General features: G+C 42.9%; 1 protein-coding gene across 11 annotated transcripts in view; it reads right to left on the bottom strand.

Moving 5' to 3' along the window:
- LZTS2 (leucine zipper tumor suppressor 2) overlaps positions 1 to 26,282 on the bottom strand; it is a 527,324-nt gene that overhangs the window by 38,115 nt on the left and 462,927 nt on the right. For all 11 annotated transcript variants that reach the window (XM_069239523.1, XM_069239522.1, XM_069239526.1 and 8 more), the window contains one exon: positions 7,001 to 7,522. In XM_069239523.1, coding sequence (XP_069095624.1) covers positions 7,001 to 7,483 — 483 coding nt within the window. In that variant the 5' untranslated portion in view covers positions 7,484 to 7,522. The remainder of the gene's footprint in view (positions 1 to 7,000; positions 7,523 to 26,282) is intronic.

Raw genomic sequence — 26,282 nt, 5'->3', positions numbered from 1 at the left:
TATTGCTTAGGTCTCAATTCTGTTCTATAGAGATACTCATGGTGTATTTGAATAACTTGTTTACAGCTCTGACAATCCCAGTAATCGGAGATTGAGAGGCAGCATGTTTGAGCACATTCTTCATAGCTTATGAAACGTATATGTATGCATTTTTTACACTATTCTACAAAATTACCAGTTATGCTGCAGATTGCAAATGTCAATTACTGTAAGGTGATGAGGCTTTTCGGGGCTGCCATCTTAAACATTTGAAGTAAATGTATTATTACATTGGCTGCTGTGTACCCTGAGGCAGGTTAAAGTAATGAATACTAATGGTTATGCAGGAGTTTCTTTTTGGAATTGGGATGGTTTCAACCATTTTGCGATTCAGGCCTACAAAGAATTCAAGTTACAACAGAATTGGAAACAGAGTTGGAAGGAAGCTGCATTCAAAAGCTGTTGAGGAAAATGCAGTTTGTTGGAGAAGTCAGGAGGCTTTGTAGCAGTCACTGCTGTGGCGTAACACCTGCAGACATTGCCAGCAGCATGGATTATCCACATGCTGGGTCCAGTTCTTGACACGCTTTCTTATGGTGGAGATCCGATCCAAGTGGGGCGATTGATCAACGCACAGGTCCTTGCTCCCGCTGCTCCTGTACTCCTGCTGCTCCTGTACTCCTGCTGCTCCTGTACTCCTGCAGGTTTGGCCTGTGGTATTGGGTCCTCTTACGCCCACAATCTTCCTCTGATTCCAATCATTCAAGATCAGTGCCTGGGGGTGTTTTTGTGCCAAACAACTTGTTCTTCCTTTATGGTGATACAACTTAGCAACCTTGTTCTTCCATGTAACCCTCAGATAAAAGGAGAGTGGCAACTGCTGGGTGTCACTGACAGATCCAATTAACAATTATTAGACCTTAAGTTGCTGAGCTGCAGCCCTTTAAAATGTACAACATGCATAAAAGTGCACGCATTAGTCTATGTGAAACAGAAAAATATTATAAATAACATTTCATCTGCTGGTTTCTGCTATTCTGTTTTATCTTTTACTTGGGTAACAAGATTAGATTTTCAAGGGCAAAGCCTGCAGAGTGTTTGTAAAGGGTTTCATGGTTTATCATGTCAGGCTTCCTTTTTGCATGATGCGTGCAGAAAGGAGTTGTGCAAAGAAATCAATTAATACAATGTATTTTCTAGTTGTTATTCTGTTTCTGGTGAAAAGATTGCATAAATAATGAATGGCTGCAGAATAATAAAGAGTGCAAGTGTTCAGACAAGGCAAGATAAATATTTTCATTTTTGTGTAATTTTTTTCTTCCTAAATTCGCGGCTGGCAGAATGTTAGGCATTAAAAAATGTCACATTTCCTTCTGCAGTACCATGTACTGTTCATATCAGTATAAATGGATATGAGTTTATTGTCATAATCTCCTTTTTGCTTGAACTCATTTGGCTAGGTCACTTCATTTAGATGTTCATTTCTTGTTAACTTTGCACATTTGCTCTTTACTGCCTCAGTTTATTTTAGAATAATTTTGCTTTACACCCCCAAACTCATTTGATTCTTTGATTTCGAGCTCCATTTGCTTGGCAGGCTCCCTTTCACTTGCTTGGAACATTTGGACTTTTGGCTCGCTTGAGCTTAGGATCACACATACTCGACACAACTGTACGGGCTCTGTCGGCACACGTTTTCTCGTGCAGGGCAATGTGTTACTAACTCGAAGTGACTATTTGATTATACCTTTGGAATTTGGCTTGTTTATCGTTCCTTTAGACAATGTAGGTGTCGTAAGCATACAGCTGATTTTCTATTTTGCACTATTTTTGCTGGCTTTATCACTGTTTTATTTGCAATTATAATTACTGAATAAATATAATGTTGCAAAAAGACCAGGTGAGAGGCGTTGGTAAATTATTTATTGCGGAATTTCTGAATCCACTTTGCCTTCCACTCGTCCCTTGGATCAACCCTTTTGACAGAAGGAAGTGAGTTCCCTGCTCTTGACAGAAGCAGAACTCTCAGGCTCAAATGCAATTTGATAGATAGAGAGAATAGTTGTGTTAACTGACTAGCAACTGGTGTAACAGAGACCTGAGAAAACACTGTACCCTGACAACTGTTGAGGTACAGATTGTCCTAGTTTGTAGGTTTGAGCTCAGTTCTGCGTGGAACACTTTTTTCACCTGCGAAATAACAAACAAACAGCAATCTTCCTTGCACAAGCTCCATCGATTACCAACCCTGCCATGTGCCCGACCTGCTAAACCGTACTTTCTAATTGTCAGCAGAGACATCAGCAGTGGACTCTCGTGAGGAAGCTGCACAACTTTTAAAATCCAGTTAGTTCCCAGGGCTACTCGTGAGCAAACCTTCCTTAAATACGAGGTCGTGAAGCCTCAGAGCTGCGCTAACACAGGGCCTTGTGCAGGCAGAAGATACAAGCACACGCTGGGAGGGACCAGCATGGAGAATGCCTTCAGATGGAAGAACCCAGTGGTTGAGACGAACAGAATGATAGTTTATCGTCAAAACAGACACTATAGACATAAACATGTCAGAGAGATATAAAAGAGAGAAAGAGAGAGGTGTGCAAACACCTACACACAACCAACCCCGTGCACAAGCTTGAATCACGTAATTGCTTTGACAAAACATATTTTGTGCATACACCATTTACCAGTTATAGCAGAAGATACAAGCACACGCTGGGAGGGACCAGCATGGAGAATGCCTTCAGATGGAAGAACCCAGTGGTTGAGACGAACAGAATGATAGTTTATCGTCAAAACAGACACTATAGACATAAACATGTCAGAGAGATATAAAAGAGAGAAAGAGAGAGGTGTGCAAACACCTACACACAACCAACCCCGTGCACAAGCTTGAATCACGTAATTGCTTTGACAAAACATATTTTGTGCATACACCATTTACCAGTTATAGCAATAAAGATAAATGGTTTTATTTTGTATCAATGCTGCTAGAGAATAAATCTGCAAGTTTTACCATGAGACTGTACACTGAATTGTATATTCCCCTTTAAGTATTTTCTCAACACCCCATTAGTAAGCGAAGACTAGTTTAGGCGCATACCTGAAAGCTACTTTACCATTCGGAAAACATTACACAAGTTTAAAACGAAGAAACCCGATGCTGGTGTGATTAGTTCTCACCTGGACCTCAATGAACAAATGTGCAGGCAATTAATAAGTACGTATAATCCTTCATTCATCTTCCATGTTTAAAGCTGGGGTTAGTAAATGTTTTTTCTCTTGGTCTACCCAGGTTTATACTATACTCAGACAGTTGGAAACCCTTATACAAAATAATTCAAGAACAGCTTGACTAGTAAAACCCTCTTTGACGCACCACCTCTCCTACATCATAGGTGAGCGGCATGGACCCATCTTAGACTGGCACAGAGCCACCGCAATACTGGCCAACATTATTTTTCGCACTCTGGGCAATGCTTTAAATGAGCGTGTACTGTCCGGTACTGAGTAACGGCACTTTTTAGGGTCGAGCCTGTGTTGCATGCGCTCTCGCATGCGTATCGCAGCGACACGCTTTAGTGTTTACAAAAGGGCTCGGAGCCCTGTCGACGTCACGTCAGTGTTTTTCATTGGTTCGTGGGCTTGCCTAATAAAATCTGTTTGCTTTCATTAGTCGAAGGCATGCATACGTCATGCCTTTTCCGGTGGCTAGCCCTCCTCGAGCACAGCGACCCAAGTACAGAAAATATGCGAGGCTCGCTGTTTTCTGTCCAGCTCGTGGACTACTTTTTCTCTAATTTACTAGCGCGATTTCGCTTGGCAGAAGTTGAACGCTTTATATAGTTAACTGCACTTTTTCGGGTTACGTACATAAATGCACTTTTGCCGATAGGTGAAAAGTCGGGTTAGGAGTTTACAATGCTATCAGCTCTAAAATGAGCAAACGTGAGACCCATTGCATTGCCAATGCTTGTTTATTTGAGAGGGAAAGTACTGGCATATCTCAAGAAAAACGTAATACTTTTAATTGCAGAGTACCGGCACTTCTCAGAAACAAGCAAGTACTCTGGCACAGAGTACCTGCACTTTAATTTTTCCATTTCAAGCACTGCTCAGGGCATCTTCGCTTGTTGGGGCCATCCTGAGATATCGCTGAGGCATGGAAGCGTGTCAAGGATGCACCACCACATGAAGGAAATGGCACAGATCCATCAAAAAACATGTACATATAAATGGGTTGTTTGCTGCAAAATAACAGATGGCTTCCTAGGCTACAATGAAAGACACAATGACGTGGACATGATTATGGCCCATTTAATCATAAGCATCTCCACATCTTCAATTTACAGTCAAATTTAAACCCAATGGGAGGGATGCTGCTACCAGACTTTCAACCACGCTGCCAATGGGGAACCTTGTGCCTCTAAAGTTGTAAACTCCCACACAAGATCAAAACAATAGTGAAAGGAGGCTCTCAGAGAAGGGAATGGGAAGCTGGAATTGAATGCTAAGTGTCTTGGAGACAAAGCTAAGCACAAAGTCAAAGTCACGAGGGCTTCCCTCTTCTAGCACAATAGTTAAAAAAGACCCACTGGCAAAATCAATTAGCAATTCAAGTAGTTTACTTCTAAAGAAAGTCCGAAACACCTCTCGATGAGGAACAGAAGTGGAGTGCAGGATATAAATGCAATATTGGAGCTCACAAAAGCATGAAAGAGGTGGAAGAAATCTGAGTGATATTCATATGCATCCACAGGAAGCCAGCCTCTTCTACTGGGCATGAAATACCTCACGGAGGAGGCTAGCTACGGAGGGAAGGCCGATTGTCATATTTCGGAGGAGGTTTCCAGAGTACCGTAGTGTCGGTAGTTACAGTAATGTTCAGCAGAGAGCAAGACTGGCTTTGATATCACTTGTGAAGGTAGCCCCTGCTCTCAGCTGCCCTTCCCATGGATAGATGCGCTTCAGGTTGTTTCTACAGCGCTGCAGACCAGGGCGCTCACGCGAACAACTAGATTGCACGTGGGATCTAATGTAGAAACCAAGTTAGAAACATTCATTTCTGGGCTGATGTGGAACAAAACTGAAAATAAAATAGGCTCCCGATTCCAAGTATTGAAGAACCCATTCAGAGACATAAAAAGAACATTGCTGGTTAGACTACTTGTGAACTAGAAAAGTAATTCTAAAAGAACTGAAAGGGCTAGAGAGAGCAGACCTAGACCTGAAGGGTCCGATACATGTTCTGTCCAAGTTTGTCATGTCTCTTACCGCCAACGAACAAAAACAAAAAGTTTTAGGTTACAAAATAGTATTTTCTGGACCAAGACATAAGATGGCAGATTGACGAAGAGCATGTGAATCTAGAAGAGATTTAGCCAGCATAACTACATGTTAGTGCAAAAAAGTAAATACTGGGATTCAGTTGTTTTATTGTGGAAAAACGCTGACGTACTGTCCACCAGATGGCAGTGTTCCAACACTTTATAAAAGGAAAGACCTGGCTTAATCTATTCTAAATAGTCACAATTTTGGCCCGTGCTGACATTCCCGCCCTGTGAACGAGCAAGTATAAATCCTGGCGTCTCTTAACCGTGAGACCGAGTGTGCAGCGTGCCCTGCGCACACACTATGAGCCATGCTCTGGAACCCACGACAATGCAGAAAGGGCAAGTGATCCAAAATTCTCTGTCGCTGAAAGGCTCTGCACTTATAGCTTCTAAGGCAAAACACTCTTTCCTAATTATTAAAGCAGCACCACGACGAGCATGCACTCGTGCAAGCATTACTTGCCAATTTAGAGTTGCCAACGATTTGGAGCTAGCAGTAAATCATTCGGGGAGTATGTTTTAATGGACATGAGTAAGGAAGGACATTTCTGTTCTGCATGGGCATCTTAAGGATCTTGGGGGCCCTTTTCGGAATAGCTATGAAATTATGATCCAGCTTCAGCTTTTCCAGGCTCTCGTTGGCCAGGCCACAGGCACACTGGTCCCAATTTTAAAAGTCTTTACATCTAGTGATCAGGGATAGCGTTGTGTGTTCTCAATGCTGTACCGCAGCAGCAGCTCACTAATATTAGTGTGAACAATCTCTGTGACATCCTCCCGCTTCTCATAAGTGAGGCCACCGTTTGATCTGAAATAACTTTTTTTTTCTGGATGTTACATGAAACAAACACAACATTACGCTGCAAAATGTATGCAACACACCCTCACACATCACCCGCATAAATTAAAGGGAAACGGTACTTAAAACAATCCCCTTAAGAATTATTCGGTGTCATCAGGGCAAGACTCCGCAGAACAGAGCTGGCTCTATTAGGTGTCCCCTGAAAGGCTGGGGTCCTGGGCCAGAGCCTACGTTGCCCAAGATTTAAAACGTGTCTGCGTTTTGGGTAATATTATATAATTTGCACAAATTAGTGTGTTTTCTGTTCCTTTCCATCTCAGTGCGTTTTACGGTAACCAGAGCTGTAGTAGGCACTGAAAACTTCAGGAGTTTAGAAGAAAAGCATTCCTGATGGATTTGTAGACCCCTCGCGATGTTTGTGTGCACTCGATGTTTGGGTGCTTTTATTGGCAGGGTATAGATTTTGTGGTAACTGGATGTCAGACTGCTGCTCAGGGTGTTGAGTGTGTGCAGGTGCAGGTGGTAATCTGCAGCTCTCAGGCAACCAGTGCAGTGTCACAGCATGGACAAGGTGTGAGACTATTTGTGTCTCTCCACCGCTGCTCTAGCGACAGTGTCCTGGATAGTCTGTGGGTAGGGTACTGAAGCAAAGTGTGGTGGCTTGTAAGTGCAAATTCTAGAAATCTTGGTTAATTTGTCGATTAAGGTGCAATCATAGCCACACCATGAAACCGTCTCCTTGAGGAGTTTTAAACCCCCTCACTTTAACCGTGTAATTTTTTTCAGAAAATAATGGAAACATTGACTTTTCGTAAACAGTGATTGCACCACCTAACAACTGCTCCTGCGCTCTTCTTAAAACTCAAATAGCGACTCAACAGCGCCTCACCTTCTCCAGCTTCCCTGACACCGGTATCAGCTTGGGTGGCGGTCCCCTCAAGTGACCGCTCAAGGACCGCTCTTCCCGAATGTCTTCTGTGTCGCTGCCTGGGCTGCTGGGACACACATCCTCGTTCCAGTCCCCTTTAAAATCATCATTTAAGTAGGTGTAGCTCCCATTGCCCGCCGCCCCAGCCGAGCAGGTCTTTTTAGTTGGTAAACCATGAAACAGGGGATCCTGGGAGCTGTAGCCATTTTTTAGAAGCCCTTCCTGCTGCTTGAAGAAGTTGGTCACGTGGGCAGACTTTCGGCACTTGCTGCTGAATTCGCTCGCCTTGCACTGCTTGTCATGGTATGATCTTCCCGAGATGAGGCTGCTGACACTTCCCATAATGGTCAGGGTGGTGGGTGAACTTGTGGCCGAAAGCAGCTGCGTCCCACTGGCTTCAGATCTCTGGTCGATGGTCAACGGAAATGGTTGGACAATAGCCATGGTGTCGATTTATACTTTGCCCCAGTCTGCAAGTGAGACCTGGAACGAAAGGAAATGGAATGATGATGTTATATGGTGCTTACAAAACCACACAACTTTCTTTATGTATTCTACTTGAAGATGTCAGTTTACAGGAAACTTTAAACACAGCAATTTGAGATGTTTGACATATTATATATATATATATATATATATAGTACCCCATGCTGTTCATTATAAGGATATTTATTACAAGTCACTGAGGAGTTCTATAACCGTACAGAAAAAAAAAGGCCGAGTTCCTTTATAAGGTTATGGAACTCAGCTGTGACTTGCAATATCCTTATCATGTACACCAAGGTACTTTATCCGATATAATACATGATCACACATCACCTTTCACCACAAACGACTTAAAACCTTGGCGAGTAACTCTTTCACATTAAAGAGTGACAATTTTTGCAAAAACTAAGAATAAAAATGAAACCTCTAGTGCAATATTAAACACATCAAATATCTGCTAGATATTTGTTGCAAACAGTAATTAGGCAGTTCAATACAATTCAGTTTAAAGAAAAAAAAAATCAGCAGTAGCTGGGAATGTGTAGAAACATGCAGAACGAATCTAGCTTTTCTCTATCTAGCTAAGGTTTGCAAAAAATAAACATGTTCTCTATAGTTGTCATTGTAATCTATAAAAATAGAGTAGAAGAAAGAAAAACCCCTTTTACACAGCTGCTCTGTGACCTGACCTGTATTTCATCCAGGCTGCTGGCTCTGGCAGCAGACTTTGTGACCTCTGAACTGGACTGTAATAACTTATAATAGTAGAGTTCTGACACCATTTCTTTATAATGCATGACTGGGTGTGTTATAAGTCACTGATTACAAAGAAATCGAAGACTAATGTTTATACAGGGAGAACAGAATGCCACGTATTTTATTTACATATATTACATATATATTTTTTAACAGTGAAAAAAACTATTGTTAAAGTGATTTTATAGTTAGGTCAAAATGTCAGTTCAAACGTAACATTTTAAACAAAAAATGGAAAGAAAACAAACAACTGAATTTAACCAGTTTCATTTTCATCAAAAAACTATAATAACTTGTACCCCCAACATGCCTAGTGTTATCATAAATTATGTCATAAAACATATCATTTTTGTTGCAATATGTGAGATAATAAGCATGGCGAGGGTGCAAGTTATAATTTCTTGAGTTAACTATAGCTGGTGAGTTTGAATGTGTTTGTTTAGAGTAAAATGTTATGTTTAAACTGATATTTTCAGCCAAGTATAACCTCACTTTATTGTTGCTGTTTTTCATTTAATTTCTGAAGTTTTTTTTAAAGGTAAAGTAAGATTTTCTTACTATACCTAAATATAACATTACTTTAACCATTGTTTATTTAGTGGATTTCTAGGGAGGGTTTTTTAATGTAAACTATAATTCTTATTACCATCTGTAACTACGCAAACCTCCTGCGGCTGAACACCTTCCACGACGCACAGCCAACACCGCAGCGAACAGGCCCTGCACCCAACCATCTGTGGCCACCCACCCCCCCCTCCCCCCCACCCCCCCCGGCTACCCATCCCCTGCAAAGCACACGGGAGGGGGTTTGGCTGCTGGACTCCTGCAGGGCCCAAAAAAGAAAACTTTTTATTTATTTTTTATTTTGACCTTAACGGACAGGGTGTCCCTTTGGACCCCCCGCAAGGTCCAAGGTGTAAGGGTACCCCTACCCTGCACCCTGTTATACATTATTTTCTTTTAGGTTTCAGGGCATGGGGACCGACTCCCCAAGGCGTGAAACAGTGACTGCAACATTTCTCATCATTTTGAGACCACACAATCACGTATGATCGACCCGCTCCGCCAATCAATTCTATTATTTGAAGTTGTGTGCCTGTGGGACTCCCACAAGAGTCACACAAACCTAAGTGTCCAGATATACATAAATTCTGAGCCTTAATTTCTCAAAAACTACTGAATGGATTTATTTTGAATCACAACAAACACACTTACTGGGTATTGATCTAGCTGTCTGCTAAATTTGTTGTAATTCAGCTGTTTTCTCAGTAGCACTGTTCAAAAATTCTTATGGAAATTACAAAAGGAAATTGCAGTTTAAGACCCACCCCACAGATCACACCATAGCTTTCCAGTAAGAGCCAAGGTGGATGAACTTTTATTTTCAAGTTTTGTGAAGATTTGTCAAACAGCGCCAAAGTTATTACCAAACCAAAAACAATCTATTTCCTATGGTAATTTGACACTGTATATAAAAAAAATATATATATATATACATATCACCACACAAGTTTGACACAAAGTCAACAACACAGCACTCACAGGATTCTTTGAATTGCTTCTTATAATTAGCAACTAATAACAACAACGGGTTTCAACCAACAAGGTCTTGATTATATATATATATATATATATATATATATATATATATATATATATACGCACAAATACACAGTCTGCCACTAGCACATACTGATATTGCTATGGATAACCCATTACTGCAAAACAAGATTCCTCACCAAGTGCACAGGCCAGTCTAAATATTATAATATAAATAAAAGCACCACAGGAGAGGAGAGAACAGTATGAAGAAGTGTTTACAGTACACCTTTATAAAATACTACAAGTATGATTTTAGGGTTGTATAATTTACACCCTTTTTTTTTAGTAAAATACATGTACCTGTATAATGTTCCTTGCTCTACATAAATAACATAGATAATTGTCAGTCAACTGATGAGATCAGTTTGCGAATGGAAGGCCAGTTTCCGAGAGAAGCAACTCAGCCTTTCAGTGTCCCTTGTGGCTAACCAAATTAATGTTTCCTTCATTGAACTGACGGCAGTTACTAACAACACAAACAGCAATATTCCTGGTGCAAATGCTAAAGGAAAGACAGATGTTGTTACCTTCAAAACTATAGCTAAACTTTTCCCTCCATTCTGTCAATTCTCCAGCTTTAATACACTAGTTGCTCTTCTCTCCTTTTTTTTTTACCCTCCACCCTAGTGTTTATGGTGTTGTGCATGTTTCTGATCCCTACCTCACTCTCTCTGCCCACGTACCTCTATGTCTGTCATTTATGCACTCCAAAACTTTTTTGCACCATATAAGTCTGCATAAAATACATGCTACACATATCTTTTCCTTACTGTGCTTTCCTTTTCCCTTTCAAGTCTCACCCACCCATCTTGATGAGCTGCTGCATTTAGGGGATCTACTTAGAGTTTGAAGTAGTCCCTATGCGAAACAGTTTGGTATGACTTGGGTGCATTTACTTTGATAGTATTTTAAAGTTAAGGATTAAGGGTAGAGGCAGAGTAGGCTATAACCCAATTGCTTAAAACATTTCTGCTCTAAATCAAAAACTTTATACAACTAAGGGTATGATTGGTACATTTGTATTCTATGTGTATACCGCCTCAGGGATGCGGTCAAAGGATTAATGCATTTTGTAGGGCACGGGGTTTTAACTCCTGACTTTACTGCAGGGTGAACCCCACCCTTGCTACGTGGGGCGTGGAGATGCATCTGGGACACAAACCCACGTTTGGGGGTAGCCTGGGATGGTCCCCAATCACCTGATATGCAGGTGCTTTTGCTGTGTGTGAGAAGGGATCGAATGGGATTATGGTAGCCAAGCTTAGTTCGCATAACATTCCCTGATCTTCTGCTCGGTAAATACTGTAGAGATATGTATTGTGCGCAAAAGAAATTAGAAATATATTGACAAATATGTTAATGTGTTTTCATGAAATGTTCTTTAATTATAAATATGACCCACGCTAACCTCGTTTGAGAGGGAGGTGTTTGTGACCCAACTGGAAACATCCTAGCCTAATTCATGACATACTGTTTTTTGTCTACCCCACCTCGCTGGCTGGCTCTTGGTTTCGCTGCCTCCTCTGTGTGGACCGCTCTCCTCCTCCCAGGACCCTGTTTCCAAGCACAAGTTGAGTGTTCACAAGACTACAAGTGCCGAAATAATAGCGATGGTTTTAGACCAAACGTTTTCAAGGTACTTTCACACGTAAAAGGGTGCTTTCCAGGAGTGAGGTTCTATGTGTGTACTGTTCAAAATCAATACTGTGCCATGAGTGAGTATCACTCGTGATGAGTGAGTCCTGTGATGTTTGCAAGAATTCCGTGGACAGCAGGTCCATATTATGATCTCTACACAGGGCGTCCCAGGCACATTGTGCCTTTCGAATCGGGTGTGGCGTGCTGCGCTCCACTTCTTTGCATAAACTAAGAGAAGAGTGCCACTGAAAATTCCACTTTTTTCTGTACCTATGTCAATGGATTTTGATTCCATAATGCAAATGACATACTCGCCATACTGAGCCCACACCACACAAAAACAATCAGACTCCGGGTTGCAGTGGAAAAGCTTGTAAAGTCACACCTATGACAAATTATAGGTGTTGCGATGCCATACTAAGTGAGACCGTGTGCTGCACAAGTGCTAATTCCAATAATACACTAGCGTTAGGCCTAACAATGCTGCACTGCAAGGGCGTCGATCATGGGTAGAGGGCCCTCTGCCTTGTCCTTTTGTATCAATGTCTCAGGTCTGAAAACCAGAACTAAAAGAAAGCACACAGGTCTGTAGTTTGCATTCCTTCTCTTCCCCCTTAGTCCCTCCAGCAGCAAAGGTGAGACTTTTCAGGGGCTAGAGGCGGGACAAGGGTTCTGCCCCTCATGTCACAGGGTGTCCAATGGGCGCGCAATGTCACTCCCTACCTCTGACATTTAGGTGAATTGATGAGTCGACATCCATGCCACGGTGGAATTCGTTCAAACATTTTGAAACCCAAATGTTTCATCTGCAGGTGATGCTCTTGAAACATTTAAAAGGTAAGCATGGCGGAATGCTGCGCTACTCGAGTGAACCTCGCCCCCACACGTGGAGGCAGCCGAGAGAGAATGCATCGGTGCTGGCGGGCTGGAGGGAGGCAGGAGACAGATGGCAAGGCTGCTTTGAAGGGCTAGAAATGTGCTGACAGATAAGGGAAAGGGTGGTCCCGCCGCTGCTGGAAAGTTAAGATAAGACGCAGCGTCCTCTCTCGTGCCACTTCCTGCAGCAGAGGCACACCAGCTGTGGCCTTTGTCTCGCGGTGTTTACTCGGTGAAGCGCCTTCGAGCCCACCCCCACACTTCTGACCTCCAACACTTACAACTGTTCCACTGTGGCCTTGACAAATCCCAGTCTGTACCTCTTAGTGAAGGCTTTTTTTCTCTTTTTTCATGTTCTATTATAAATTAAATATATGGTGAAATGCACAACTAACCGCAGAGGGAAGGGAAAAAGAAAGAGGTGTTCAAAAATGGAGTTAGATGGAGTACAGCAGTGGTTCTTAACCTTTTGACTTCTGTGGACCCCCACTATTTCATTACTAGAACCCGTGGACCACCACTGGATCATTAGTGAACCCAGGGACCCCCACTGAGTCATTATTGGAAGCCGGGGCCCCAGCCTAAACATTGTGGTGATTTGAACAGCAAAACAATGCACAAAAAATAAATAAACAAGCATTGCGTCAAACACATACACAAATGATAACATTTTATTTAATTTGCAAGCAAATAAAATAACAAGAAATGTAATTTTGATAGGAAGCTTGTAGCTTTTCTACATTCAACTGAAACCACACATTGTCCATACACCTGCATTCTCCCATGAATCAATCCGAGGATACTCATTTACTTTTCAGCCTCGGACATTTACAGTATGTTTTAAAATGTTCAACTGTACAATTAGGCACTTTACATACACTTTATTGATCTGTTAATATTAGTTTTCTAAGCAGTCACTGACCCCCTGAGGAGGTTTTGTGGCCCCCCAGGGGTCCCTGGACCACAGATCGGGAACCACTGGAGTACAGTACTCAGATGTTACACAATATCAGCATACCTCAAACTGTCACTCTGTAAACAGCTGATATATTGTGGTAAGCAACAGGTGAGCTTGGACATCCTTTCACAGAGTGGGTTCCAAGCTCGTATGTGGTGGCTCTGCATTATGAAATTCATCACAGATTTTCCAACCTCCTTGGGCACCCAAGGAGGTGGCTGCAGAAGCCATGTCTGTGTTTTGGCCTGGAGAGAAGCGGCTACCACTGTCCAGGCCCTACCCCTCCAGCTGTGCTGGCTAAAAGCCCTGCCCCATCTCGAAGCTCCGCCCCACTAGTGTCCCAATAAGCTACACAGGTGGTGACGCCTAAAATAAAGCTCCCTGATCTCCATGTCCTTCACCCTCTGAGCCTCCACCTCCTCTCACATAGCAAATAATATGTTACAAAATTGGCAAGTCACCTGTAACTTTAAAACCAGAGAAATGACATGGAGCTCAGTACTTACACTTTACACTGCTTCTCCAAGAGTGATTTGGTTGGCTGTGTGTCACTGTGGTGTACTCTACTTCGAAACAAGCATTTACAAAGCCAATAGGTCTGACGTTTACAGACTTATTAGCTTTGCCATTATTTTTTCTGAAGCTGTTTAAGCATCTACAAAAAAAGTTAGTGCTGATGGCGAACAGATCTAGAAAAAAAAGTGTAATGAGGCATAGATACAGATTGGTCACTATGCAGGCGCATATGTGAGTCATTATAACATGCTGTTCATTTTGGTTTTTTTTGCATTTATTCACTGTTCCAAGATGGCGGATGCTCATCTTTAATGGTAAGTAAAAACATAGAAATTGCACCGAAGCCCAGTAAATAAAAACATAAAAGTGCACAGAGCAGATTTTGTACAAAGAGGAAGCCTGGCAGCACATTCCAGCTGTCAGACCCTTCATTTGTTTTTAATGAGATGGGGAGGCAGGTGGTGGAGATGTTGTCTAAGTGAATGAGCGAAGCAGTGGGAGGTGCAATAAAGGATGTGGGGGCGAGAAAAAGCAAAAAAAAAAAAAAAAACACAAAGGAAAAACAAACTAAAGAAAAAAAAACTCAAATGAGACGAGGAAGGAAGGGGGAGCAACAAGGAGAGCAGTGGAGTGCAAAGGGAACGGGAGGGGCAGGAGAAGCAATAGATGAGATGGGAGGGGGAACATAGAAGCAATACGTGATGTGGGTGGGGTGAATTTCAGTGGTGAAGCGGCACACGAGAAAGACAGCAAGAAAAAACATGCACTTGAACAAAGTGCTGAAAGAAAAATAAGTTTTCTGAATGTGAGCAGTTGGAAGGGTACAAGGGGGATGGAGGACAAACACAAGAAGGAGAAGCAAAGCCAACAAATAAGAATCGAGCTACTCAGAATGACATGAAAAATCCAAACAATGGTAAGTAATTGGATGTCTCTATGCCCACTGTTAAGTTTCAAATATGGTATACAAGAGGTTCTTCCGCAACAGACAGCTGAAAGCAGTCTCTAAGCAAGACCTGAGAAACCTTCCTAGTTTGATCCTGAGTGGGAGGCTGTTAGTTCACTCTCTGCCCTTCACATGCTGCTATATGAACCATAGCCTTCGAGGAATGCCTCTCTGGAACAGAACAGCTCTGCAGATAGCACCAGCCGCCCCCCACATTCCACACAGTTCAAAGCACGTACAGACAGGTCTGCATTACTTAAATTATAGGGGAAAACTGACCCGCTCTAGTTACACTCAGGCCCACATGCCTGCTGCCCAGACCCTTCCTCGGGCTTGGTTCTCGACCAGCAACAGAACGTGGGAAAACACCACCACTGCTCAGGAGACTGGCAGAGGGCTCTGCATCAGACATAAAACAACAGCAGCACATCTTCCTCAGACTATCACATTTCCTTTTCTCAACTTCATGGTTATTGATGAGTTTAACTCAAAGGTGGCCTTATTGTAAGTTTCACAATATGGTTGGATGCTCTCTTATTACTCCATGGTACTAGTGTTAAAAACTTACATTACTGGAAAGGTAAAGCATTTACCTTGCCCAGAATGGGTGATTATTGGCACAAAGGGGTGGTTATTGTCACAAGGCATTCAGTTGGTGAAGTGCCCATTGCTTCGTTACTAGCCACACGGCTAGACTTGGCTAAAGGCAGAGCCAGTGCAGGCTGAATCTCAATATCAGTAAATATACAGAAATGCCAAAAATGACAAAAGACATGTTTAGAGACAGTGGGAACGAACATCCTAAAAGAGCCTATGTGCAGGCAAAGATAGCTGCAAGGAATTCCCTGGACTGAGCTGCAGTCAGAGAGTGAGATGCTCAAATAGCGCAGGAGAGTCAGAAGGGCCCATTGAAAAAGTAAAAACTCGCAGGCATTTAAGGACAGGGAGGGTTGGCCGGCCTCGGCAATGGTAGGTGTTTGCCCTGCTTAGTCAAGTAACTTGAAAGTGTCCTTTGCAATAGTCAGTCTACTCTCTTTACAGGTAGCGTGCCAATCTGGATGAGGTTGGATTGATCTCTCTCTGGGAGCTCGGCCTAGTCCTGAGCATGAGGATGCTTTTTAATTTTTAAGTGAGTAAATGTGTTGCTGAAGGTGATATGGTTTTATCTTTGACAATAAAGCTGATTGCCGCATCTAATGCATTGTTCATGTCAATCACCGGAACAGGAACATAGAGATGAATTTGGTGTGGGAAGAAGGGTTACAGCTTAGAAGATGACGGTCTCAAAATAAGAAGACAGAGGAGGGCCATCTGAACTCAGTACTGCGGTTGGACTCTAGGAAGGAAATTTTGGCCAGGCTATGCTCCCCCCCCTAATAATCCACCCTGGCTACAGAGTAGATAGAACTCAGGAATTCTACTATACGCACAGACCACTATCTGCATGTGGTCCAGCTACCTGTCTGTGTACTTACATTAGTAATAGCACTATAAAATATATATAGATATATAAAGTATTGTGTATGCTGTGTTGGGGCCTTTTTGCAGCAGATAATGTAATATGGGGTTGTGTCTTAGTATCTTGCTTGGGCTGCCCTCTTCTGACTTTATTGCACGTCCATCTCTTCAGTGACACATGCTCATAATCCTCTCCTGTCTGTTCCTCAACCATCCTGGTGCTTCCCATCCCAAACCCTAGGATTTTCAGCAATACTGAGTTTGTTCTCCTCCCTGGATAAACCTGACAGGCATCAGAGATGAAGACAGATTAAAATTGTGCTGTGGATGCATGTCTGAAGCACACTGCAGAAACCTGGGTAATCAGCGATACAACTGGGTGGTGAGATACTGATAAGAAACTTTGGAACTTTCGGATTGCTCTTCCTGACTGTGCACAAAAGTTGAATACCGTAAAGTCCTGAATCCAGAAGTTACTTGGTTGTGACCAGTTTCTGGTAACCTTGCCGCCTGGGTTTCCGAACTCAACAAAGCCCCAAGTTCTTTTAGATGTGAAGATATGTGCCACACACTGCATGCATGTTTAATAAATAGGTGTGGCTACTGACCCACCTTACAGTTCAGTTAGATTTTAGCCACAGCCTGGTTTCCCAAGGAGACCCACACTTTGCTACTCTGTTAAGCACATCTCAACATCCGCTCCCAAGAGACAAATTTTTGTATTCTGTGTATTATACATATACTTATTCCATCCATTCGTCATATTAGGTCCGTGTCCCCACATAGTTCTCACCTCCCCGCCTTCCTGCACCCACACTAACTTATAGCTCGCCAGTGCCGGACAAATCTTGAAAGATGGGCATCACACAGTAGTAGTATGCACGAACGCTGCCCAAAACATTGCTTAGGAATTAGTAACTTCATATCAATCGGATTTTTGGGGGGCTAGAATTAACATTATGAATGTAAACGATCAAGTCCTTTTGGGGGAATTTCTAGTTTGAATCAAGATGTGCAGTAAGGCTTTCCTGCACTCAGTCCTCTCCTCCAAAAGTAACACTTTCCAAGGCCGTCCACCAAAAAAGCTACAATTTGACTTTATTTTAGCAAACGTTCTACTAGTTTCCACCTATGGCACTCTTTCCCGAAGCGCCAGAATGCCTCCTCGTGGGCGGGAGCACAACACAGAACCACTGGTCCTGTGGTTGATGCATTTGCCATATTTCGCCATGACCTTGAAAAGACAAAGGGGCAATGAAATGAGCTCATTTGCTGTCTTGGTGGGAGTTGCTAGGCGAGGAAAGGTCGCGGTGGGCAGGCAGCGTACGGGGTGGGAGGATACCGTGAACTCCGTGAATTCCTATGTTCTTGCTGCTTGGCTGTGAGAGGTCCCGCGCGGAGGAGTAATGGCGCCCCCCTCCGCGCGCTAATGGGCCCGGCTCTCGTCTCTAGCACTGCAGTGCCGACTGCTGTTTGTTTACTGCTCGGCAGAAGGCGAAAGTTAACGTGGGCTAAATATAGGAGCCCCCTCGGGCCCGAGGGCTTTCTGTCTGCTTTGCTTTCTTGGCAAAGTGCGCTCAAATGGAGCAAAGGCGGCGTGATAGCGCTTGCGAGCCATTACTCTGCCGCCAGATATATTTTATTTTATTTTTACTTTCATGACTTGATCGATCGTCCATTAAAATTCACAGATGAAGAGGGTGTCTGGACGCAGTGGGTGCCAGGAAACCACAGGAAAACATCCCCGAGCGCAACGCAGGGCGGTCTTGAAGCTCAGACCCATTCCTTAAAACGTGGGAACAGGTTTACATTTGGGAGATGGGTGTAAAAGGGCGATTCCCGAGGAACGGTATGTACCACTGCTCCCTTACCAGACTCTTAATCAAGGCGTAATCATTTCGTAGCCTACAATATTTGAGAGTACATCGTGCCGGAGACTGACTCACTTTTCTTTCTTTAAAAAAAAATATATATATATTTTTTACACTGAAAGTGAAAATGAAAGAAAAAGATAAAAAAAGATTCCAGGGTGTTTCCAAACCAAACAATCAATAAGTGTAAATAGCACGTGAACAATACGGAGCTGGGCATAGGGATAGAGGAAGGCAACGCAGAAGCAAGAAGCCAACAAGCCACAAACATTAAGCTTCACATTGTGGGAACAAATCAATCTGGTCCGTCCACGGCGTCACCAGAGTCGCAGTCCGAGGACGTAAGTCCCCCCAGCATCACTGGCATGCTAGTGGTGGGATCGCCTGGACCTTGTCTCTTTTTGACTCGCATTTCTTTAAAAGTGCAACAAAGATGCCTGTTTCCCTTCTGAGGTGGCTTGAACAGGCAACTGTTTCTATACTCGACACGCCGCCTGGAAGTGATTTGGCTTAGTGGTCTTGTTTTATAATCGAGTCCCTCCTCTCAACTAATGCTTGTTTTGAAGGTGCCGAGCAACAGGAATGTTTACTGTATTTGGCAGTGGAAAACGCATTATTGGTCTACTTTCCTTCCATTTCCTATTTCCTTCATTCATTCATTTTCTAGTTCATATATTTACATTATATTACATTACATTACATTGTATTTTAGATTCATTATATGTAGGAGGAAATCACTAAACCACATGAACAGATCTCCCTACCAGTGGGGTAGGCAAGCTGGATCACAAAGCACGAGGATGAGGATGATTCAATCAAAACGGAAGGGGTGATGACCGATTCTTTGACATAAAATACAAGTGTTTTCACCACAGAGATAAATCAAGGCAACATACCCAAAACAGATCTCCACCTCCTGATACACAGTTCTGGGTGGCAGACACTTTTTAACAAGTTGCATGGGCACATTTATTTTAGCTCTAGGCCTGTGCCGAATTTGCCTAGTTAGTTTATTCCGTTTTATTATTTTTAGCAAAAGCTTCATTTTAGCGGAGATGTTTTACTATTGTTATCAGCTGCCCTTCCACGCAGAATTTGTTATTAGTTCTTCTGCAGGACATCTCCTCTTGTGCTCAGCCCAAGGCTGTACGAGGTTGTTCATGATTATACACTGAGTATTGCTAGTCCATAGAGTATAATGTTTACCTTACACAGAAAAGACACATTTTCACATCAGGGCAGTTCCTAGAACAACAACATGTTTTATTATAAAATAACACACTGCCCCCAAACTAGGCAGAAGGGACATTCCAGTGAGACAGCTATCTTATGCTGTATCTGTAATCGCAGCCCTGCTGAATCCGGCATTTTCTCTCCATTCACTTGGGAGGACTGTCAGCAGACCAACAGACCTCCCGTTTACCTAGCGCTCAGATATGGGGATTTAGTTTCCTTGCAGAGACTAGGCAGGCTAACACTGCTATTGCTCTCATGTAGATTTTCAGTAGTGCAGGTACAGCTTCTAGATTCACTATTGTGACAGAATGTCGGGACGTTTTTAATCGGTTTCATTTTTCTGGTCACTGCAATAATAGTGTTAGGTTTCATTGTTCTAATAATCACAATTCATACCTGTATACATAGAATGCAGTTGCTTCAAAAAAAGATATTGAACTAAATCCTGTTTCTGTTTGTCTTTTGCCCGTATGAGTCTTGTGTAACTGAGAGAAAGGGTAAGATCTGTTCCACCAGAACTTGCTTGATAAGTCTTAGAGTGTCATGCATCAGGCTGCCATAAATTACCTTTATTCTTGGGTTCTGGTGAGGTGCTGCTAGCTTGTCCAAAGGGTTAGGCTGACAGCTATCAGATGGTGTGGGATAAGACTCAGTCACCCACACGCGGTGGTGCTGCCGCCCGAAACCAGCAGTCTCATCCCCATGACGAGAGTCCTATGACATGGCACCACAAACAATGATTAGGCACTATTTTACAGATCTGCCAAGATCTCCGTCTCATTGCGTGCTAAAGGCACTCTAATTACCTTATACAGAGACGTCTGTTGTATTAGGGAATATCCTCCTCAGCTAGTTAGTTTAAACTGTAGGTTGTTGAAGCTTGAACCTTAAAAAAGGATCTCCCCAAATTGGTGTTTCTATCTCTGAACTGACCGTTTTTTGACCGTTTTTTAAAACATGGCAGACACTCAATGGGTAGCAATTGAAGCAAACATGAGACTGCCCCTCACAACACATTTAAAAAATCATGGCCTCACAGATGAGGGAGGGGAAGTTACGTTCGTAGTTAAGGTTCATGAAGCATACAGAACTGAACATTTGAATTCTTGGGTCACCTTTCCAGGAGCAGAAGGGAACACACAGACATTTAATCACTACACTGTAGCACATGAACCTGGACAATACAGACCATATGCGTATTTAGAAAAAACACTATATTTTAAAGGACACCAAAATTGGCTTGATGGCACCCTACTACACGTCCCACAAAATGTTGGCCTTGGTCCATTAAGTAATGATGGTCCTAAGTGGCCAGAATTGGCTACTTATATACCACACACTAATGCAGCTTCTGTGGCGGTAGCAGAAGTAAGACGTATATATGCTAATTTACTAGAAATACCTAGATGCTTAATACAATTCATAATGCAGACCTTATATACCGCCCTAGCACGGGCTGCTCCAGCACACCCACATGTGGCTACATCAGGGATTAATCCCGCAACTGTGCACTCAATAATGGGTAAGGTACCTAACCATTCTAAAGAAATTCTATATTGGTTAGCACAAGAGCACTTTGGAGGCATTTCCTCATACGGGACCGCAAGATAAACATATAATTCTCACAATCTGCTTGCTATTTGGGATAGTTCCCTCAGTGGACAATTGCTCCACATGGGGTGCAGTATTTGCTGCACTCCACACCACACGGTACACCAACACTTGCAAGCCTCCTGGAAGTGTTAAGAGATTCAAGACAAATATGGGGCTGTCCCTGCCCTGGACTTGGGGATATTAGGTAATCTTAAAGGAGAAACAGTACTGGACAGGAGTGGCAGTTCGCCCGCGGCTCCAGGACGTTGTCCTGTGCAGGATCAAGAACCTGAGCTGCCAAAAATTATCACTGAGACCTCTACTAGCATAGGACGGTATAGTCTGGAAGTCAGACCAGGTAAACCACAACTACAAGGTAAATTCAATAAGGATTCTACCAAGCAAGCACATGAGGGTTCTACAAAACAGCGGAATAAACAAAAACAAAAAAAAGACACAAAAAAAAAAAGGAGGAGGAAAATCTCTGTCATCAGAGACCTCTGAAAAACGCTACAATTTAAGAAATAGGGAACCTTTAAAAACTCCTGATACATACCAATCTACTGGCACTACTGGATGTCAGAAATGCTGAGTCATATTATTTTATACTGCCACCTTCAAAATTGCTGAACATTTTGTTAACTGATACAAAATTGATTTATTCTGATTACTTTGTTTCCCAGTTGGCGATAGAAGGCTATGAATACTGGTTGGAGTCGGTTGACTTAAAGAGTATGTGGGGAACTAGAGATTGGCGAATACAGGGTAGTGAAGCTTTATTTAGAGCATGCCTTATTCCGTTTTAAGATATATTACTCAATAAAACTATACAACAAACACATTGCTTAGGCTTGGGAAAATCAACTAAATGAATGCGCCCTGTATTCCCTCACCAGTTAAATTTGAAAAATGGCAAAAGATATCCAAATGTCACTGAAGAACAGCTCAAGGGGAGAGTCCTGGACGGTACCTTTAATTCAACACTTTCAGGTCCAAACGTGTGGTTATTGTGGATAGTGGACACGAATGGTTATCATGCGCATTTTGTAAACTCCACATGTGATTATGAAGCAAGCCTGACCCTTGTTACGTCAGCACACAACACTTTGATATCATCACCACACAAAGTGCACTAGCCAACACTTTGATATCATCACCAGCCAAAGCAGAAAGTGCTTCTTATATTCATTGTATAATTAAATTTGAAATTTTTCCCAAAATAAGCCACTGCCTGATTAAAGCAAATATATCAGGGAAATTAGCAGAAAGCTCTAGCTGTTGCCAACAATGGTATGAACACAATGTCCGACCACATTTACACACTAAATAATACTGTGTCATCTGCAGCTGACATAAAGATAGATTCGTCCTTGGCAGTGCTGTACAGGAATGTGAGGGTCCCCCTGCAAAGTAAATGGAGGGGGCCCACCCCAGACCCAGCCAGGAGCTCACAGACCTGGAGCCTACCACCTGTGCACAGTGTACTGTGCTGAGGGGACCCCCTGGAGCTCAAGGAACTCCCCCTGCACCGCAGGGGATGTGGGAGATTATGTTACTCCACTGGCCATTGGTTCAGTCTGCAATGCTAGGCATTTCAAAACAGACTCTTAACTGAGAGCCCACTCTGAATCTCTCAGGTGTCGCTGCCCTTAGTCATTGAGGCCAAGATTTTGCACATTGCTCCCTTTGACTTTAGAGTTGGCCACCACGCATAATTCAGGAGCACAATTCCACATCCTGCTGGAAATTTACGGCAGTAGTCTGGGCATTTTTATGGCACAATATACAACTTTTGAGTGGTACATCAAGGGGAATCAAGGCACTTCGGACAGCTTCTGACAACCCCATTATGACTGCTTAGCATTAATAAGCTGATGAAGCCCTAAACGGAACACCTAAACAGTGCAGGTTATATCTGATGTTTCCGTGTTTTAGTATGGATATGATGCAGAAATCATGGGGGGAAACAGACATATACATGAGATGGGATATCAGCAATGGTCTTCCAACATCCAATCCTTGGCCCTCTAAGAAAGGGATGCTGAATGCAATCGACCAGTGGTGCAGTACCAATGCTTGAAATGGCAGCAGCAGTGCTGGAACATTCCCAGAGACTACAACGGGAAAAAAGATGCTGGCCCCACCCCACTTCCCGTCTTACTCCTGTGTTCACTGCATACACAATGAAACCTATTCCCAGATGTGACATTTCCTTGCTCTAGTTAAAGGAAAAACAAACCTTACCACTCCTTTTTAAACTCAGATGCCATCAACTTGTTGCATTTGGCAGATCCTTAAATTATACAAAGAATGGGCGTAGGCTCCAATAAAAGCAGTATTCTCCCTTCCTCGTGCTATTTGGTCGTTTCATGTATCATTCCGCCTCCTCTGGAACGCTCACATTCAGAAGCATGAGGGACTATTTTAAGTCTTAAAACATTCAATTATGACAAATCTAATTATTTAATAAAGGCACTGCATAAGATACAAATGTTTTCGTTATTTTTTCACTGCAGTAGGTTTTTTTAATGATCCGTTTAGGACACAAAACGCAAGCGAGACATAATGGCTTTGCCAATGCTCGTTGTCACACTGTATTCAGGGCTACCCCAGGAGAAGCAAACGTGTAGCATGAGACGGCGAAAAGCCTCGATGTAACAGAGTGAATGACTGACTGCACCATCATGCCCGACACAAGGCCTCAAAAGATGGGCCCTAAAATGGCTGAAAGACATAGTATTAGAAGAACATTAAAAGCAGAAACCAATCTTAAAGGACAGTGAATGCAGAATGCGTTGGTTAAGATCCCACTGGTTTATTAATGCGATTCTCTGTTTTTTTTAGCTTCCGTTCTACAAGTGGCATGGATGCACCCCTTTGCAGCCATCTTCGTCAGGAATATATTTCCTTCAGCACTGTTTCGAGCAGTTTTTCTGGATACCGCCCCTAACTCACACAAAATCTAAAGTAGTTTAAAATGTAGACTTCCCCACCAAAACCAACTTTTCTTTTTTTTTTTTAAATGACCTTTAGGAGTTTATAAAAATGGACCACATCAGCCAAAAGTGAAAATATTTTGGAGTGCCTATGCCATAAAGGTTTTTTTTTAACTTAAACCCGTGGCTCTTCACTGTTCCTTTCCTTCCCCACAAATGTAACTAAAAACATTTTTGACTCCCTGCACTTCCTTCACATCAAAGGTTCGCTGGCTTTTTTTTTATCTACCTTCAGTTGTTTACATTTCTATAGTGTGGTCGTTTCTATGTTTTTTTAATAGCAATGTTGTTGCCAGCAGTCCTCCCAGCTAAGTTCGCGTGACTCAACCACATTATGGAAAGCCCAAGGAACCGCAACCTGCTTCCCACAAATCAACTCCCCCTTTGCCAGTGACAGCTTGGTACAAAAAAATGTTCCCTCAGGCAACCGTGATGGAAAGCACCTGTTACAGACACCAACTTCCCGTGGCGGAACAGCATGAAAGCAGCAACTGTGATTAATAAATATCACAGGTGATTTAGAGCATGCTCATTGCAACAGAAAACGTTGGCTGCAGCGCGCGTGCTTGGCAGCCTGGGGGGAGGCGCAGAGTTAAATCCGAAAATAGTAAAGTATTTTCTACATTATTTACTAGTAATCTTAATAACTTTTGGGTATAAAGTGACTAGAGCTGGTCTTTGCTCACATAGCGCACCAGATGAAACCGAATTTGGGGCCAGATGTGGCAAAGGTTTTCACCCATTCTCTGCATATGGGAAAAAGTGTTCGTACATATGGCCCTTGGTGTCCTCTCCCGTTCGTTCTCTTTAACCGTGGGTTAAAAAAAAATGGGAGGGGGGGAAGAGGCAAAGAGAAAATAGTTATGAGAAGAAAACCAGCCAAAATCCAAACATGGCCGCCAGTAGCCTTCAGAAAAAGTTTAAATGCACTTTTCTTTGGAGCCAAGTCAGAAGAAGACTGCTCCTGTGCCCCTGTAGGGGTTCCTGTGCACCTCCAACTCAAACATGCTAAAGGCGGGCCTTACCAATGTCTATGTCACACTGTTTACTCCTTGAGGTGAGAGAGCGTCCTGACAGACCGACACCATTCCTGCTGAGGTCCCAAAACACAACATTCCTGCCTCACCACCATCCGGCTTTCGCTATACCCAGGAGAGGCTGGTGACCTTTCAAAGTGGTGGGGCGAGCGAAGGGCCCCACCACTGCCAAAAAATGTTTAAAAAAATGTCCCGCTCTACAAATGCCCATGCAAAAAAAAACCCCAAAAAACCCTCCCTTAAAAACTTAAATCAAAACCCCTCCCCTCCAAAATAAAACATACTAAAGTACATGCATTTCGCATTTTACATTAATTAAATAAAATTAAACTGTACTTACCTACGGGCTCCGTGTTCTCCTCGCTATTTTTCAAAGACTGTGGAAAGAAGAACTCCCCCCTAACCAATCCAGACGCTGCTCTCATGCTGTCAACCAGCTTTCCAAAGACAGCTGGGTGGAGAGCTTGAGAGTGCGCATGTCACTTTGGCTGGCACAAGACAGCCGGCCAAAGTGACATGCAAACTTTGAAGTGTCTGTTCACGACTACTCCAGTCCTCCATGCTGCCAATTGGCAGCAGATGACACGCCCTCCTGGCTCGGGGGCAGGCTGGCGGCGGCTGCGCACCTTGGTTAAAAATAAAATGGCAATTAATTAATTTCTTGCTATTTTATTTTTAACACTTAGAGCGGCTCGCAGCGGGCCAGGGGGCGACGCTTCCCAGCCCTCTTGAAGAAACTCACACTGGCTATACCAAAGCACCTGTGGGGAATATATAACGTACACTACATTTAATTTCAGCTGTCCACACAAAACCAGTCACCAGGCGGAACCCTTATTTGCACAGGCAGGGACAGAAATAAGCAACAGGATGAAACGATAGATGCAGGTCTGAGGATTATTAGCCACCAATGATATGCAGTTTCATTAGCCAAATGTGTCAAACAGTCGCAACTACCATTGCCTTATTTTTGCTGCACCACAGCCAATACTTTTTATTAAAGAACACGCCAAATCTCCACCCCCACTTCAAAGCTGAACATATATTGGCCCTCTCTGGCTCTTTGAGATAACCAGGCTCTAGCAGTAGAACCACCATCAGAGGACACATCTCCTTAGTGTACACTACAAGCCTTCAAACTGTGTGTGGAGGGCAGTGCTCAATTTGTTTAAAAAACAAACAAAAAAAGTAAGTGCCAGGGCCCTTCTCAGGAAACCATTACAGCTTTCATCACTCAATGGCCCAGTCAACACTGAAAATGACAGTACCAATAC

This window comes from Pleurodeles waltl, chromosome 6 (assembly GCF_031143425.1).
Source record: "Pleurodeles waltl isolate 20211129_DDA chromosome 6, aPleWal1.hap1.20221129, whole genome shotgun sequence".
NCBI classification, from domain to species: Eukaryota; Metazoa; Chordata; class Amphibia; order Caudata; family Salamandridae; genus Pleurodeles; species Pleurodeles waltl.
Note: the sequence above shows the minus strand (reverse complement) of the source record. Positions and strands in the feature narration are given on the sequence as shown.